Below are 16667 nucleotides of genomic sequence, written 5' to 3'. Positions count from 1 at the left end.
AGGTCGTCTTACAGAAACTTTAAAGCAGTTTTTGAAAACAAGTTGGAAAACTATTGATTTTGAGCTTTCTACCCATTTGTGTTCTTTTTTGTTTGCAATATTCACTTCTAGTTCAGTGAAAGTAGCAAAACAAAAAAAAAATGTCCTTTGAAGTTGAAAGAGTGGTGGTGATCGTGGATGCCTCGAAAGATGTTAGCCTGAGTGCAATCAAATGTGCCCTGAAAGGCTTACCACGTAAGCCTGGACATAAGCTCCTGCTTCTAGGAGTTCTCCACCAGGTTATTAATCCTAGTACGTTTTCAAAGGCTGGAAAACTGCGTAAGATTTCTTACTTTTGTTCACTTAGGAAACGGGTACAGGGAATAGAATGACAGCCTAATTCACCACTAAACCAGTTTTGGTTTGATAACTTCTTCTCTCTCTTGCACACCCTTCTCTTCGTATATCCAGTGGGCTACAAGAGCAAAGTGGATTCAGCATCCATACTTGGAGCAAATAAGAAGACTGTACGGGAAGAAGTTGCACGGAAGAAGGAAGAGTACATGAATAATGAGGAACTTAAGGAGATATATCAAGAGTGCAAGAAAGCAGAGGTAATATACCAAAAGTCAGACTTTACACACGCAGCTTCTCTTAAGATCTTTTTACATGGCAAGCAATTAACCACTCAAAAACTGTAATAAAAAGGAACAGAAAGAGATCTAGAGATAAGTACTAGAGAATAATGCTGCTAACTGTGCTTCCACGACAACAATATACCTTTACCATTCTGATCTTCTAATATGAGGCTTTCCACTTATTTTTCAACCTTTATCTGTCATACGTAGATAGCTTCCTCTCATAGGAATTATTCTTCTATCCAACAAATAAGCAGTTTATGCACTTCAATCCGGGAAATAGCACATCTCAGCTTTGAGATTAAGATGATCATGCTGACAGTTTAGATAGCTTTTCAGCCGCAACTATGCTGTTAAGATGCAACCAATTATCCTTGAAATTAGGAAGTGCACTAAAAGCTGCTAATCAAATGCCCAGTGCAGTGTACAGGAGACATTAGTTTACAAACATAAGTTTTCACCACACGATATACTAATTTATTCATTATTTATTCCCGCGATTAACTGTTATAAATTGGTACATATGTAGCTTGATAGTTTAAAAATATCATATGGATGGGACACAATCCCCTTGATGAAAGTGTTTTGGCGAGTTAAACCAAAATTTTCTGAGAATGCTATTACAAAAAACATGCAATAAACAGAAGTTGCATGGCTGGATTGTGTAATAAAATGATCTATTTTTTACATGCCAATTAGCGACACTTACATAAAGTAGCAGTAAGCTTACCATTCCTGTAGCTTCTCAATTATATACTATCAGTACAACAAATTTAATTTAGACACATCCACAAGCTACTTGGCTATAGACTTTTATTCAGATTATACTAATCACTTCATAAATCAGTTTTAATTAGGTCCTCAATAGTACAGAATATGAATTTGACTGACTTGCCTCTCATTCTCAGATTTGGAATAATTTGACAATTTAAATGAGCACACCCCTGGAAGCAGCTCTTTTCACTTTGTACATTAATCTCTGTAGACATGGCCATAGATATCTGGCTGGTGACATTAAGGAAATAGCATATTGCTAGATTAGTTGCACACTGATGTTCACAAGTTCTTCTATATGAATCTGAATTCTTCTTTTGTAGCATAAAGATGAACTAATTTACTTAGCTGCTAGGTAAAGTACTGGGAAAAATTGACGCCATCATTTTATCCTTGTAACCTATAGGGTAACGAAACAAACTTTTGTTTATGAAATCTCAGATTCACTTCCTAATAGATGTGAAAGCTGGAGCTTCGCCTAAAGTTGTTGCTGTAAAGGCTGCCAGGAGTTTTGAGGCAACATGGGTGATACTTGACAGGTTAGCCAAACTACCGTGTTACCATTGGACCTTCCACAACATAAGACCTCCATTCCTATGCAGTAAAAGAAAAACATGCCAATCAAGTGATGGTTTTGTCTATATGCCTTTTAACGTCCATAATGCGAACAAGTGATTTTTCTTCCTGTTTTAGACCAGTAAGAGGGAAAATTGAGCATAAAAAACACAACAGCCCAAAAAAAAAAAAAAATTTAGACTTCTATATATTTTGTCACATCCTTGATGCAGGCAGATGAAGAAGGATGAGAAGTACCTCATGGAAAATCTTTCATGTGGAATAGCAAGGGTAAAAAGCAATAACCGCATTGAAAGGTTGAAAGGGCAAAAAGCCAGTGTACACAGTAAAACGTCCACCAGGAAAAGCACTGGTGAGAGTAGAAGCTCTGCAGGTCATGTCACATATTTTGAAATGCTACCCAGTGGCACAGAGGACGAATTGTCTCCCAGGAGTAAGTAATATATTGGCTTCTTGTATCTTGTGCAAACACCTTTGAACTCCTATTACAACACATGCACTTCTTTAAACATTCAAATCTGAGCCTCATAGAAGCTTCAATCTGCTTCATTGGTTAAATTTGCATTCAAGTGATGAGCTGCCGTCTAATATAATATGCTCACCTTCTCTTTTAGAACTAGGTAAGACAGTTGCATAGATCGATTCTACAGACATGAAAGACAAAGTCCATATTGTGGGATGGTTTAATGCACTTTTGTAATGCTTCTCCATTCTTCCCTTTTCTTTACCCAAAAAATAATAATAATAATAATAATAATAATAATAGTCAGAAGTCTTCCAAGTTCAAGGAGTGTGAATGCAACATCTGATTGGTGGCTGAAAAGTGGGTAGAGAAATGCCTTTTTCTTCCTTTTTTCCTCCCAACTAATCCGTACAACAACTCCTGAAAGAAGAAAGTAGAATCACATTATAGTGTTGGAGACATCCTATATTTAAGACTTTTACCCCATAAGAATCAGATATAGGCATGCTGAATGTGCTCACGCACAGGGAGGCATCACAGCATCATATCTATGAAATACTGTTCAAGCAAACACGATATCAAAATTTATTCTGCAATGAAGACTGCATCTCAATCTATAATATGTTATTTTAGGCTCTACCAGTCTTCAGAAAAATGACAAAACAAAAGGCGATGGTGCTGGTGCAGAACCCACAATGCATCCTCCCAGAACATCTGCATTCTATAAATCTTCATCAAGTGAGCAGCTTATCACAACCACGGTTTCAACTTCAAGCCTGGGCAACACTGAAGCCTCGAGTTCCAGCTTTACCGAGGACCAGGGCTCCCCTCTGTACTTTCGCGATGAGGAGACTACCACAAACACAGAACATGAAACTGCCGGAGAGCAATCCCCGTTACTCGCTGCAGACATGCAAGAGGAAGATAAAACAAATCCAGATAGTGGATTCAGTCTGGAAGACCCACAGGTACATCCCAGCAACAACAACAGTGATTGCATGGAAGATCGTCAACAAAATGAGCAGTTTAAAAACCCTATATGCTCCATTTGCAAGAATAGACGTCCAAAAGTTGGATGGAAAAGAGACTTCACTTATGCAGAGCTCCAAGCTGCCACAGAAGGATTCTCTCCAAGGAACTTTCTATCAGAAGGTGGCTTTGGTTCTGTCTATAGAGGAAAGCTGAAAGGGCTGAAAATTGCTGTTAAGCAACATAAAAGTGCCAGTTTTCAAGGAGAGAAGGAATTCAAATCTGAAGTTAATGTACTCAGTACAGCCAGGCACGAGAATTTGGTCATGCTGTTAGGATCATGTTCAGAAGGAAATCACCGGTTGCTGGTATATGAGTATGTGTGCAATGGTTCTCTGGATCAGCATCTGTCCAGTAAGTATCTAAGGCGTTGAAGGCGCATGATTGTTCTAATTGTTGCACTATTCTAGTTCCAAGTCGCGTGATAATTTTCCTCACACAAAGTGTGGAACAGGATTTTTCCTGAATATGATATGCAGATAAAACTAATCACGGAGATATGTTTTCATGGTGCAGAACACTCTCGCAGAACCCTTACTTGGGAAAAAAGGATGAGAATAGCCTTGGGAACCGCAAAAGGTTTACAGTATCTTCATGAGAAGAACATTGTCCACAGAGATATGAGACCTAACAACATCCTAGTGACCCATGATTTTGAATCACTGGTAAATCCTTCAGGACATCCTTGGATCTTCAAATATTCATTTGAATACTTTTTCAATGAAAAACTAACAAAATTGTGAGATCCGACAAGTCTTTTGTCTTCCTAAACAATTATAACTCATCCTTCTAAGTCGTCCTAAAGCTCTTCAAAAGTAAGAAATCAGTTCCAAAAAAAATGATGATACTGTGACAAATTAGTTGGAAATTTTATAATCGGAAATGGACATAAAAGTATCCTTTATCTGGGATATGTAAAACCTATATTTTGTCATTAAAGATGTTCTTTACAAGTTTTAGCATCTAATTTAAACTTTCATGAAAGGCGCTATAACAAATCTGGCTGACTAATACTACATTTAACTCAATCTATTAACCCGGTACAAAACCTATTCTGCCAAACTGAAGTTTGACTACCGAATTGTATATGTATTAGCTAGGAGATTTTGGCCTTGCCAAAACTCGACGTGAAGACTTGGAATACAGCTCTGAGACAAGACTTGTTGGAACTCTAGGATACTTAGCCCCCGAATATGCAGAATATGGGAAAGTTTCTACCAAGACGGACGTGTACTCCTTTGGGGTCGTTCTGTTGCAGCTGATAACAGGACGGAAGACCACAGATAAATCTCTTGAAGGAAAAAGTCTTGTAGGATGGGTACTGGCTTCATTATGTGCTTCAATATAAAATTTCCCGTTGGCTATATTTACTTCAATAACTGTCTGCAAAAGTGTGGTGCTTAAGTTCTCCAGGTAAGGCAGTCCAAAAACAATTTCTTTAAAAAATTTTTCCTTCGCTGTATTTTTTCGATAAAACATCAAAGAAAGAAGGCCCCCTATCAAGCATAAAGGAACGGAGCTGCTAGAGGGTGATTTGTTTTCATAAAAGAACAAAAGTTTACTTCCTGTTTTGGTTCATTTGTTTCAGACTGCAAACAGTGGCATGTTGCCAAAAAGATCAGGCAGTCTTAACTTGCTCTCCATTTTATTCCCCTGCTTGTGCAACTTAATCCTTTCTTCTGTATACAAGGTTCCTCTACTGACAGCTTATAACGTTTTGCAGGCACGACCACTATTGAAAGAACGAAATTATCCAGATCTGATTGATCGCAGGATCGGGGAGTCCCATGACGTCTACCAACTGTTTTGGATGGTTCGAGTAGCAGAAAAATGTCTCAGCAAGGATCCTCAAAAGAGGATGACTATGGATGTGGTCAGTCTTTCAATTTCACTAATATCTTGCAAGATTAGCAACAACGAAAATCAAAACACACATAATTGCATGCTGTCTGCCCCTTTAAAATTGGACGCAGATGGCATTGCACTTTCACATTCCTAACCATCTGTAGTTCTTTGTCATACATCTCCTAAGATAAAAGAACACGTACCGACAAAACTAAGACATGGATCTGAATGTATGAACACGGCAACAGAACCACTAGGCATTCTAAAAATCTCGTGACAGTTTTTTCCTATACTCAGTTTCCTCTTGTCCTACATTAATTGGCCTGGATTTCTGTAGAATGTGCAGTGTTGTAGGTAAATAAATTACTTTCGGCCTAAACTAATAGCGGAACAACTCCTTATTCATAGTTAGTTTCTATTAAATTCATCCTGTATCTCTTACTTACGGGATTATCATGGCTTTAAACACATGTAGCTTCACTCCAATTATCAGTTTAAACATTTGGGTTGGACTTGTTATTATAGTATTGGAGCTAGTTTTCAATTCTTCACGTCCCATTTCATATTTCAACTTTGGATTCTTGGTCATCTTATCGCTCCATTATTTCACTCCAAGTCCATTTTTCCATTCGGTTTCATTCGAGTTTGCACATGAGAGGGGCACTAATGTTATCCCACGCTGCTTGCTTACGAGGTTTATCGTAGGCACATGTAACCTGCTTGCTTATGAGGTCCATCGTAGCCACATGTAACTTCAGTAGTTAGGGTTGGACTTTAGCGAAGGAACGAGCATCTAAGCTTGATCAAGAATCTGTTCCTTGCTGATTTATTGAGAATATCTGGCCATTATAAGGGTTTCCTCAGTCACCCTCCAAAACAAATGCAGGTAGTTGATGTATTAACTTACATAATGGAAAGAAAGGGCGGTTGCTCCATTAGAGACTTCTCCCCAGCAAGATCAGATTCAGCCGGTAGCATGCCAGACTCCAGCGAATCTCAATACGATGACAGAAGCTTCAATGCGGACACAGCACTGATGCATGGCACGGGTTATGCGAGCAGAAGGCTCCCGCCATCGCCTCCAATGAAACCCTCTTCTTCCGGGACTTCCTTAAGTGATGCACAAAGCACAGCTAGCAGCGAAACGACCAGCACAAAGGGCGGAGAAACATCGGGCTCCCGCCATCGCCTCCAATGAAACCCTCTTCTTCCGGGACTTCTTAAGTGATGCACAGAGCACGGCTAGTGGCGAAACGACCAGCACAAAGGGCGGAGAAACATCGGGGGACGCCAATGCAGAATCTCTTAAGGAGTAGTCATCGCCATAAGATATTAGCTATAGCTACCTTCATCCGGCTTGTGTAACCTTTTTACCAAACTGTGTTCCTTCAATTTTGCAAGACCGAAATGGCGAGCCGATGTAACATGATTCCCAAGGATGATCTTCGGAGGAAAATTACACCAGGGTGGACAAAAAGCATGCTTTGCAGCTCCATCATTCATTGCACGTCCAAAGGCGATAAACCCAGTAAGGCAGACAGCAATGCGCGCATGAAGTTGGTAACAACTTCTTTCCTTGGGGATGCCAGCCTAGTAGTCATCATCAAGTTAACCGAGAAAAAAGAAATGCATTTCATGTCCAATGTGAAAAACCGAAAGTTCCGTGGCTGTTCTTGTCGTTCTTCATCAACATAAAGATTCCGCCACTCAAAGCTCATACGGGGTCATCTTTCCGCACGTTCTCGGGATCTTGAATGGCGAAAGGTATAGCTAATTAGGCCAGTGAGAACTCGATCGAGCGGAAGGACGATTTTTTTTTTCTTTTCTCTCGTCAAAAGAGAAAGATCAAACTAGTCTTGCAGTGGCGAAAACACGTCAATGCCTTCGACCCCGAAAATGCTTCCCTTCCCCATTGACCATCATTCAAACAGCATCGTGCTCTGCTCGCAAGATTTCTCGACCACTTTCATGATGACCCAGTTCAAACTCAGCAGGAGATTGATAACAGTCATTAGGCAGAGAGAAAATCGAAGACGATGATCATGTATTCCACTGAAATCTCTCCCTCTCTCTCGCCGACGAACTAGGGAAGGTTGTTCGCTCGAACAGAGCTTGCGGGAAGTAGGCGAGGGCCGAGGGAACTCAAATGGTCATTTCGCGCAAAAAAAAATAAAATGAAATTCCTAATTTCGAAAGAGGGGCTAATAGCATTTCACAAAAAAGAAAAAGGAAGAAAAAGAGTCTAATTGATTTTTTTCATGGTAAACAGGAGTGATCAGCTCCAGGCGGCTGGTTTCCACCCTAGAAGGGCCGATTCCTAGTCCTGGACCCATCTGGTAAGCGACCGTATATAATTTTTCTTTTTTCTACTCTCTGAAAAGTGTTATTGCATAGTCTAAATTACTACACGTTGATAAGACAAGCTTGGGATAAGCTAAACACGATACTCATCTCCACGAACAACACTCTAATGATCTTAAAAAACTAAGCTTGAGAGGCGTCGAGGTGAGAATACTATGTGACCGAGAGAGTGAGAGAGATAAGAGAGGCATAAACAATGAGCATAGATGACTGAATATGAGCCAAAAAAGAATTAAGAATAGGGTTTTAGAAATTTGAAATAACAAGAATTAAAAAAAAAACAAAAAATCTATCCCAATAGTTTGAGTAGGTAGATCCCAATTTTAGGAATTGGGAATCAGTTCCCAATTTGATCCGGAGCTTCTGCTCACCCCTAATTATAAATAGTGATTAGATTGAAAAAGGACAAGATAAAAATTTTAAGCTTAAAATTGTTGTTGATATTTTCTTCTTTCTTTTTCTTTTTTGCCAATTTTTTTCTTTGATTAATTTTTCTTATGTGATATAAATAATTATGCCGAGAATTTTTTTTTATAATTATTCAATTTTCAGCCCCAATGGCCACCCTTCTAACATGGAAGGTGGAAGGGGAACTGAGAAGTTCAAATCCCCACATTTTCAAGGGGATGGGATGAGGACGCGTGAGTTTCAAGAGTAGGTTTCGACTCCTACGCTTTATAAGAGGCAAAGCAAAAGTCTGAGAGTAAGTATAAAGTAGGATCGACAAAAAAAAAATATATTTAGGGAACACTAAATTCAAGGCCACAATAATATATCTTAATTGAAAGTTTGAAAAAAGATGGATAAAATGTTGGAGATATCACAGCAGAATTGCCGGACACTTTCGAAGATTTAAAAAAAAAAAAAAAAAAACGGGGATACCGATTAATTATAGAAACAGAAAACCCAAAAGAAAATAATGCGAACAATCTTAGACTGCGTCAAGCATTCAATACAGGATATTCGGTTATTCAAACAATTATAGAGGAACAAGGTCAACATATACCTAAATGCCTCTGTAGTTCAAAGTTTCACACGGCAAATTCCTACTACCAGATGTCTTAAGAGCAAGAGAACTAAGAAAATCACAGCCAGAATAGCACCATAGTGACCTTTGTGCGCTCTGTGCGCGACTAGGATTGACAAGACAGATTATCGACAGGAACAGAAGTCGGTTCAGACCTTGGGGAATTCTGGCCTAGCAAATTCTACGGGAGTTCAGGCATTTGACACGCAGAAGGCATGTTGTTCCAGGCACACGAATTAAGTCTCCATTCTTGATCTGAAGTACAAGTTCCGATGCTTTGTTTGTAGTCGTTGCAAAGATCATCTCCGAGAAGCGACACCATGGAATCAGAAACGGTGGATTGATCCTTCAGAGATCCAGAACCGAGTCCAAACCAATCTGAAGCAAGCAAAGCATCAGGCCGCATCAAGTCGCAATGGGCAGGGATTTCATGCTTGCTCTCAGGAGACTGAAGGTTGAAAGGTTCCGGTTTAACATTGTATGCTGCAGAACAACCAAAACAATTGTTATATGCTTAACCCATGATCCATATGTATCCAGCCTGAAGGAAGGAAAATTTTGGAGACCAGAGAAAAAAGGTAGAAGGCACAAACTACAGCAAAGAATGAAAAAGGAATCGAAGATATTTGCAGCCTGCTTTAATCAGGAGCCATTAAACTCGAGGATGTTTTAAGTAATGGAGCTCGACTAACTTGCTACATCCATTGTGTCAAATTCCTAAAAGAACAAAAACATTTGCAACCAGAAGAAAAAAAAAAATCATTCCAAGACATACTCACCAGTGAAGGTATCGGGATGTGGTTGTTCATCCAGTGAGCTTCCACTAGTGCTCAAAGGAGTACAACCATTGAAAACTGAAGTTGCAGAATGGCCCGGTGGAGAAATGGGGTCGCCATACTCTTCCCATTCAGACTTGCAAATATCCAAAGTGGAACTGCTTATATCACCAGGTGTCAGAGCAGATGAATTTGTACTTTTTTCAGGTGAATTATTTTTGGCACTGCTCATAGTCTTCGACTCGTGAACTAAAGCATCCAGCAGCCCACTATTACGGGGAGAAAGACACTCTGATTCAGCCTTTCCAGTTCTAGCTGGAGACAGGATAAAATTGTCGACCGATTCAAGTAAAGTAGGAGGGGAAGAAGAAGTGTCCCAGCTACCCATATCGGGTTCAGAATATTGGAGTGAAGGGAGCTCCAACTTCAAAGCCTCATAAGAGGGCTCAGAAGTAGAGGAATTGCCATTTGAAAAGGAATGGCTACCTTGAACCACACCAAAGGGCAGTGGGTTCTTATCTGGATCATGATCAATCGGAAAAGGATGGACGATAGCTCGAGAAAGTTTCTCGCGGGAATCATCCTCAAATTGATGCATCGAGGGAAATGCATCTTTAAAAATACCACCATAGCCAGGGTAAAAGGATGCCGATTGACGAAGACGTTTGTGACGAGGCATTGTTGGCTGCACCAAACCACCACATTGAGAAGAAGCAAGACCTTTCATCAGCAAGCCGGTCGCAGAAATGTCAGAAATTTCAGGAGTATAAGGTAAGACACTGTGGTTGGCCTTGAAACTGTCAAATACAATATCTGGAATCTCATAACCACTGCCCTGCAAGATCTCATGATGACCTTTATTCCCATTGGTCATTCTGCAAAATGTCTGACCTTGTTGACCGTCCTGCAATGCTTGCATGCACAACTCAGCAGGATAAAGAGGTAAGCCAGCACGTTGACGTCTCTTGATTCGCGTGTTCCAATAGTTCTTTATCTCGTTATCTGTACGACCTGGCAGCTAAAAGATGCCAAGAGCAATTGAAAAGGTGAAGAACATCAGTATGTTGAACTATCCACATAGAAAATAAGTGTAGTAGGACAATGTCGGTGAAAGAACAGGAACTGACGAATCTAACTATTAACAAGTGCAAGAAGGAAAAGGAATTGAAGGTAATGTGCAGTCATGCACAATCAAAGAAAATCATCGAAGTTATCCAACATTCCGTCAGTTGTTTAGTAAATGATCACTTTCATATTCCAAGTCATGAAAGGAACAAGAAAAAATGAAGAGAAAGAAAAGTGTTGCAAATCCTTAATGAACCCTAGGTCCACACAAGGCTGAAGGCCAGTAGAGTAATTGTCCTCAAAAGGTACTCTTTTGCTGTCGAGTGTACATATAAAGGTGCCCTCTGCATCGCCTTGTTGTTTTTTCAAAGCATGCATAAGGAGTTAGGTCACTCACGTCTCTTTCGTGAATTCTTCTTTTCTTAGAACGCACTCATCCAGCCAAACAAAACAGAAAGAGACATGATTGGGGCAAAATGCGTCCCGGCATGGATAGATATAATGCTGCTCATAGTGCAAGAATGCCATCTGTGATTAGCAGCAGAAAGTAACAGGAGAGCTGCCAATTATTTTGTAATTCAAAACAACAATTTCAACAAAGCATCACTACCGGTACTTGTATTAGTGAATTCCAAATGCTAAATTGACTTTCATGTGCAGCCGAATGATCCAAAGGTCTTGCAATGTGAAGCTCACCAGAGTCACTTATTGCAAAGTGCAACTGACCAAGACATACTCATCTGACACGATACCATCTCGATAAAGGAAATATTTAGAATTCTGATGGTTGCAAATTAACTGTCCCGAGCCTCTCGGGACCATGATAGTTTTTTAAAGGGCAGACTAGTTCTTTCAGGCACTGCAGAATCTTCACATCAAGGAGTAGAGTTCCAAATGACTGTTTCATAGTTTTCAAAAACCTCAAGTAATATATATACAACAGACTTCAAACATGGTAGAAAACCGACCAATTTCAGAAATTCAGTATAAACTTTTTCAGACTGGAAGCAAATTATTACTCTCCAGTGGTCCGCCTTATTAAACATATACCTATATTCAAACAGCTTCCAAATTCATTGCATGCCAACACTGGCAATTTTAACCATGCAAGAAGCTATACTGGATACTTTTCATCTAAACCAAAGGAACATTAAACTAAGAGACGTGCATCAGATGAAATCTAATCCGCTAACTAAACAATAGATCGCATATCTCGTGCAATGCAGGTACGAAAGAAAATCCTTATATTTTAATTTTACTACATGAACTGTGCAGGAAGCAAACAAGAATAATAATGAAAAGTAGAGAAAGCTCCTCCTTCAACATCTAGATAAGGAAGTCGAGCAATTACATGTGCAGCCATGCGGGCCCATTTGTTTCCCATTTTTGCATGGAGTTCCACAATGAGTCTTTCTTCCTCTGCAGAAAATGCTCCTTTCTTCAAGTTTGGCCGCAAGTGATTTGCCCACCGCAACCGGCAACTCTTGCCACAACGAGAAAGCCCTGAGAACTTTTGAACAGCATTCCAATTTCCCTCCCCATGCTTCTTGACATAGTCCACCAAAATGGCATCTTCAGCAGACGTCCATGGACCTTTCTTCAGAACTAATCCGCCATCCTCACTTCCTCCACTCTTACCTTTATCCATCAAAGGGGAGCCAATCTGATCCTGGGAGACTACCCCATCATCACACTCAAATGTTGTGTGGCTCATATCTTTCAATTGTATTTGCACAGAAGACCTTTCCAGAAGTGCAACAGGGCAGTGACAATCTAACTGCCAGAAAACGAATTTGCGACAGAGCATGTTAGATGCAACACGGTAGCTAGGGAGACATTCTCAATCTTCCAAGAAAACCATTCAAACTGATGACAATATTTAAAAGTTCCCCTCTTGGCAAAACAAGATATAAAAGCCCACAAAGAGAAGAGATGCCAATCAAAATTGGAGAATGCCCAAAAACCAAAGCGTATAAACATCTTACAGAAAAAACAATTATAAAGAAAAGGTAGAATCAAGCTTTCATAAAATGCTAATTAAACATATGTTATTAGACAAGTCATCTTCTGAGACCGAAGTCCAACGAGAAGATTGGGGTAATGAGGATTTAATAATCACTATGTTCAAAAGAGTCTCATCCAACTTGGCATATCAATAAAGCAAGGCAAAAGCATGGAAGTATAAATAAACCCAGTCCAGTGCTTTGAGATACACTTAAAGCAGAATTCATTTAGCTCACCAACCTTAGAAGCACAACGCCATCTACTGCAGAGGATTCCCAACAATTATTACACAACAAAACTGCACAAACTTCAATCAAGACATTACTAGATATAACAGGGTCTTTCTTAACAAGACTAAACAATCTCAACAGACGACAATTCAAGCAAACTTTAACGGCTTTCTACAAATCAGATCCATCCAAAGGTCGCAAAAGAGAGATTCTGCACCCCCCCAACCCATCGCGAAGGAATTGCACACCTGAATCTGACCCCGACAGAGCAGACACGAGATTCCCGAATCGCCAAAAAGGAAACTGCTTTCTCCGACCAATCAATCCACCGCCAATTGGGAATTTCCCGGGTCCAAGGGCCTCGAATTGAGCTAGGCCGCCCAGGAATAGCTAGCTACGCACGGAACACCTGAAACCCGCAAAAAAGGGAAAAATCATCAAATCAACAGAGAATTCCAAGAAGCTCCGCAGCTGAAAAACTCGTTCCGAACCATCAACTCTCTGTCGCGGATTACGGCGAAAGGGGATGGCTCCAATCATTAAACAAACAACGCGATCGCAGCAAATGCTCTCCGCAGATCCGCAAAACGCAGAAAATCCCCGCCACCCCAAAACAAGAAACGCGGAGAAAACCCTAAGCCTGACCTCGACACGAGAGAGAGAGAGCCTACGACGCCGCGGACCCTCGGGCAGAAAGTACACGAACGTCGAGATCCAAACGCACACAGACATTCACCATAACAGGGAGAGAGAGAGAGAAGAAAGGAAGAGAGAGAGAGAGAGGGGAAGATTTTTCAGGGAAAGAGGAAGGGGGGAAGGAGGAGGAAGAGGCGGAGGAGGGAAGGAAATCGATTGAGTGGAGAAATGGCAAAACCGAAGAGAATTCAGGGAGACAAAAGCGGAGGAGGCAACAGCTTTCTCCCCCCCCCTCGTTTTTTCTTTTTTTCTTTTTTCTTTAATTATTTCCCCCAATTTTTGCCCCCCTCCTTTTCTCTCCCTTTTCCTTTCCTTTATTTCCTCCTTTCCTTTCCGATCAAACATCGTCGTCGCGTTCATGCAAAATCACCAGCGTCGTCGCACGTCGTCGTCGCCGCCGCCGTGGACGGCCGGAAAAGGAGGAGGACCCGGGAGCTTACTCTATCATATTTTCCGCCTTCGCTGTCCAGAGATTTCCTCACCTCGCGGACGCCATGATCGGTCGCAGAAGAGATAGAGAGAGAGAGAGAGAGAGAGAGAGAGAGATGGAATGGTATCCTCCACTTTCGCGGACCTTTAAAAGACGCATGAGCAGGAACACCTCTCCCTCTCTTCTCTCTCTCTCTCTCTTTCGTTCACACTCGCACCCGCGCATTCGAATGGGGACGAAGAAATTATTATTAAAAAAAAATGAAAGTCGTTCTGACCAAAGTCAAGGAGATTATACCAGAGTCGCGCGCGGTGCGTACTTTTGAGATTCGCCCCGGGGGGGCGTGGAGCTCACGCGCGGGACGGCGCGTGGGGACAGGGGGCCTTAATGTGCATGCGGCCGCGATGATGATTGGACACGCGGGATCTGCACATGGAGAGGGGAGGAGAGAGAGAGAGAGGATCTCCCTGGTTTCCCGAATTTGGGCTTCTTGGGCTTTTGATGGAATGAACGGGGGTGATTTTTTTGTTTATTTATTTGATTTTTTTAAAGTTATCTAAATCTTTCCGTAAGAACCAATAAATGAGATCGCTTAATATAAATAGCCAAGCCGAACGTGCCGCCTTTTCCTAATGATTATCTAGCGTTATTTTAAATAATTTCCAATTTAAAAACACAAGCTAAAATATAAATCTCAATAAGAATCAATTCGAAACATATATAGATATCGCAACTCATATTTTAAAAATTTTGTTTGGTCAAAATAAGCAATTTTCCGTTTTTAGAAACATGACCATTTTTAAAACCACTCCGTCATCAAATTTGACCGTTTACTCGTTATAACCAAATATTTATTGGATCTCATTTGAAGTGTGCTGAATTTCTAGGTTATACGGGGAAAAAAAAATCTATATTTGTCATATTAGAAGTGCCCCCTGTCTCTACCCAACATGACCGTGACAATTCGGGAACTTATTTCTTATGGACTCATGCCCTAGTAAGACACCCCCATAAAACACGATTTCATCGAGACCGTCCCAATTTTAGCACAAGCCACCAAAACCATGTGGCGCAGTACCATCACCTTTCCCCATCTCCCTCTCTGGGTCAGACAAAAGGCATCGCGAATAATCCCCCTCTTTTCTCCTCGAGTCGAGCGGTGCGTGAGGTCATCGCTTTATCCCGGAAAACAATTGCCCCTTTCTCGGAAAATTCATATTCCCCTTCATCGATTTTCCATATTCGTCCCCTTATCCGGGCTCTGCTCATCCACTGGATCGCGGCCTTAGATCCCGCTCCGCTAATGCCCGCGTTTCGGACGACTCAAGAGGCGTGAAGACGGAAGAGAAGATGGCGGAGTCTTTTGCCAAGGTGGGGTGGGGGGTGGGGGGGTGATGGGTCATGCAAGTGATGAGGATAACCCTTTGACCGCGTCGGGTCGAGCATTTTTAGGAAAGGGTACGAAGATCATCTATTCTCCACACGATCCAAAGCTGACCGAACTCCAAAAGGGGGACGAAGAAAAGGGGAAACGGGAGCGACCCACTTGTCTTTTGTCTCCTCTCGAGTTTCGTATCGAGAAAGGCAGGTCTCCAGATTGGCTAGTCGGAGGAGCTTCAGAGATTTTCCACCGCCCGTTCTTTACATTTTCGAGCAAGTCGACAGCCGAACCCTTGGATAGGCACAGATCACCACCGCCCCCACATTGTTATTTCCCTTTCGTCAGGCAGCGACAACCGGGGAAATACCCTCAAAGCTGACATATCGCCGATGCTGCTCGTATATTATGGTACTTTCCAGGAAAACGACAGGCTTGCGGCCAGAAAAAGGAGGCTGCCTAACCTCACGGAGACGGGAAAAGCGGGAAAGAAAAGGGACAGATTCGTGGAACGAGTGTGTGAAAATCGTGACGAAAGAAGACAAAAGTATCAAAGCGAGGTTTGGACTTGGAAGGAAGGGAGGCTATGGGAATCTAAAAGCCCATGCGTATCGTTTTCTCTTTTTTATAAATTCCGAGTGGAGAGAACAGGAGTCCCCAATTGCGGGCGGATGATGTGAGCGGATTGCAGAGGATGCATGCCCGTCTATGCCGCCAAATGCATGACGCCGGCGTCAAGGCTTACGTGATCCGCCGTCTTCTTCTTTCTCCGTTCTTGATTGGAGGAATTATCTTTCGGCGGTGACGCATTTCGTTTGGTTTTTTGTCCTAGGGGCTTTGTTCTTTGATCGAGAAAGAGACGAATGGAAAATCAAATATAGAGCTGTGGAGGCGCGAAATGATGAGGGAAACTACGGCTCGTGGTTTGAATGGGCCCTCTTTGTTAGCGACGGACTCGACAAGTTCGGGCCCAACTGGACAAGAAACAGCGAACATGCTTTGCATATTTAAAAAAAAAAAAAAAAAAAAGGACTTCGTCGGTGATAGGTGACATGGAGAAGTGTTTGAATTCTACTTCACGCCGCTTCTAATTCCTTGGTCAATTTGTCAGAAACTCGAATGTCCTGCTCACATTAAAATGAAAGGAAGATGTAGATTCAAGATGGTACCGGATCACTGAATCTTGCATCATAAGTTATGGAAGGCGCCAAGGGCCGACAAGGAATTTTCGTCGGTGCTTGCCCAAAACGAGAAGCCTCGGCCATCTGGGCAGACTTGGATGAGCTATAGGCAAGGGAGGTTGGGTACTCCTTTAGGGCAATCGCCCTAGCTTCACACATCTAAGGATTGTAATTAACTTAGAACTGGGTAATTATTAATTGTGTTTCGCATGAAA

General features: G+C 41.5%; 2 protein-coding genes across 3 annotated transcripts; one reads left to right on the top strand and one right to left on the bottom strand.

The window, feature by feature from the left end:
- Positions 1-2: 2 nt before the first annotated feature.
- Positions 3-6502, top strand: LOC104455935 (inactive protein kinase SELMODRAFT_444075-like). The gene is made up of 9 exons (XM_010070639.3): positions 3-318; positions 451-593; positions 1833-1930; positions 2180-2400; positions 3064-3813; positions 3976-4124; positions 4556-4777; positions 5183-5332; positions 6191-6502. The coding sequence occupies exons 1-9, from the start codon at positions 141-143 to the stop codon at positions 6500-6502; spliced, it is 2223 nt and encodes a 740-aa protein (XP_010068941.2). The 5' UTR covers positions 3-140.
- A 2080-nt stretch (positions 6503-8582) lies between these two features.
- LOC104454496 (transcription factor GAMYB) lies at positions 8583-14020 on the bottom strand. 2 transcript variants are annotated; one of them, XM_010069358.3, is made up of 5 exons: positions 13904-14020; positions 13016-13176; positions 11885-12310; positions 9472-10486; positions 8583-9175 (listed from the first exon to the last, which is right to left on the bottom strand). In XM_010069358.3, the coding sequence occupies exons 3-5, from the start codon at positions 12245-12247 to the stop codon at positions 8874-8876; spliced, it is 1680 nt and encodes a 559-aa protein (XP_010067660.2). In that variant the 5' UTR covers positions 12248-12310; positions 13016-13176; positions 13904-14020; the 3' UTR covers positions 8583-8873. The 2 variants fall into 2 exon arrangements, with proteins under 2 accessions (XP_010067660.2, XP_010067659.2); XM_010069357.3 differs by lacking the exon at positions 13904-14020 and adding an exon at positions 13413-13688.
- Between the last annotated feature and the right edge of the window lie 2647 nt (positions 14021-16667).

Source organism: Eucalyptus grandis, chromosome 7 (genome assembly GCF_016545825.1).
Source record: "Eucalyptus grandis isolate ANBG69807.140 chromosome 7, ASM1654582v1, whole genome shotgun sequence".
NCBI lineage: Eukaryota > Viridiplantae > Streptophyta > Magnoliopsida > Myrtales > Myrtaceae > Eucalyptus > Eucalyptus grandis.
The sequence above is the reverse complement of the archived record's forward strand: the minus strand, read 5'-3'. Positions and strand labels throughout refer to the sequence as shown.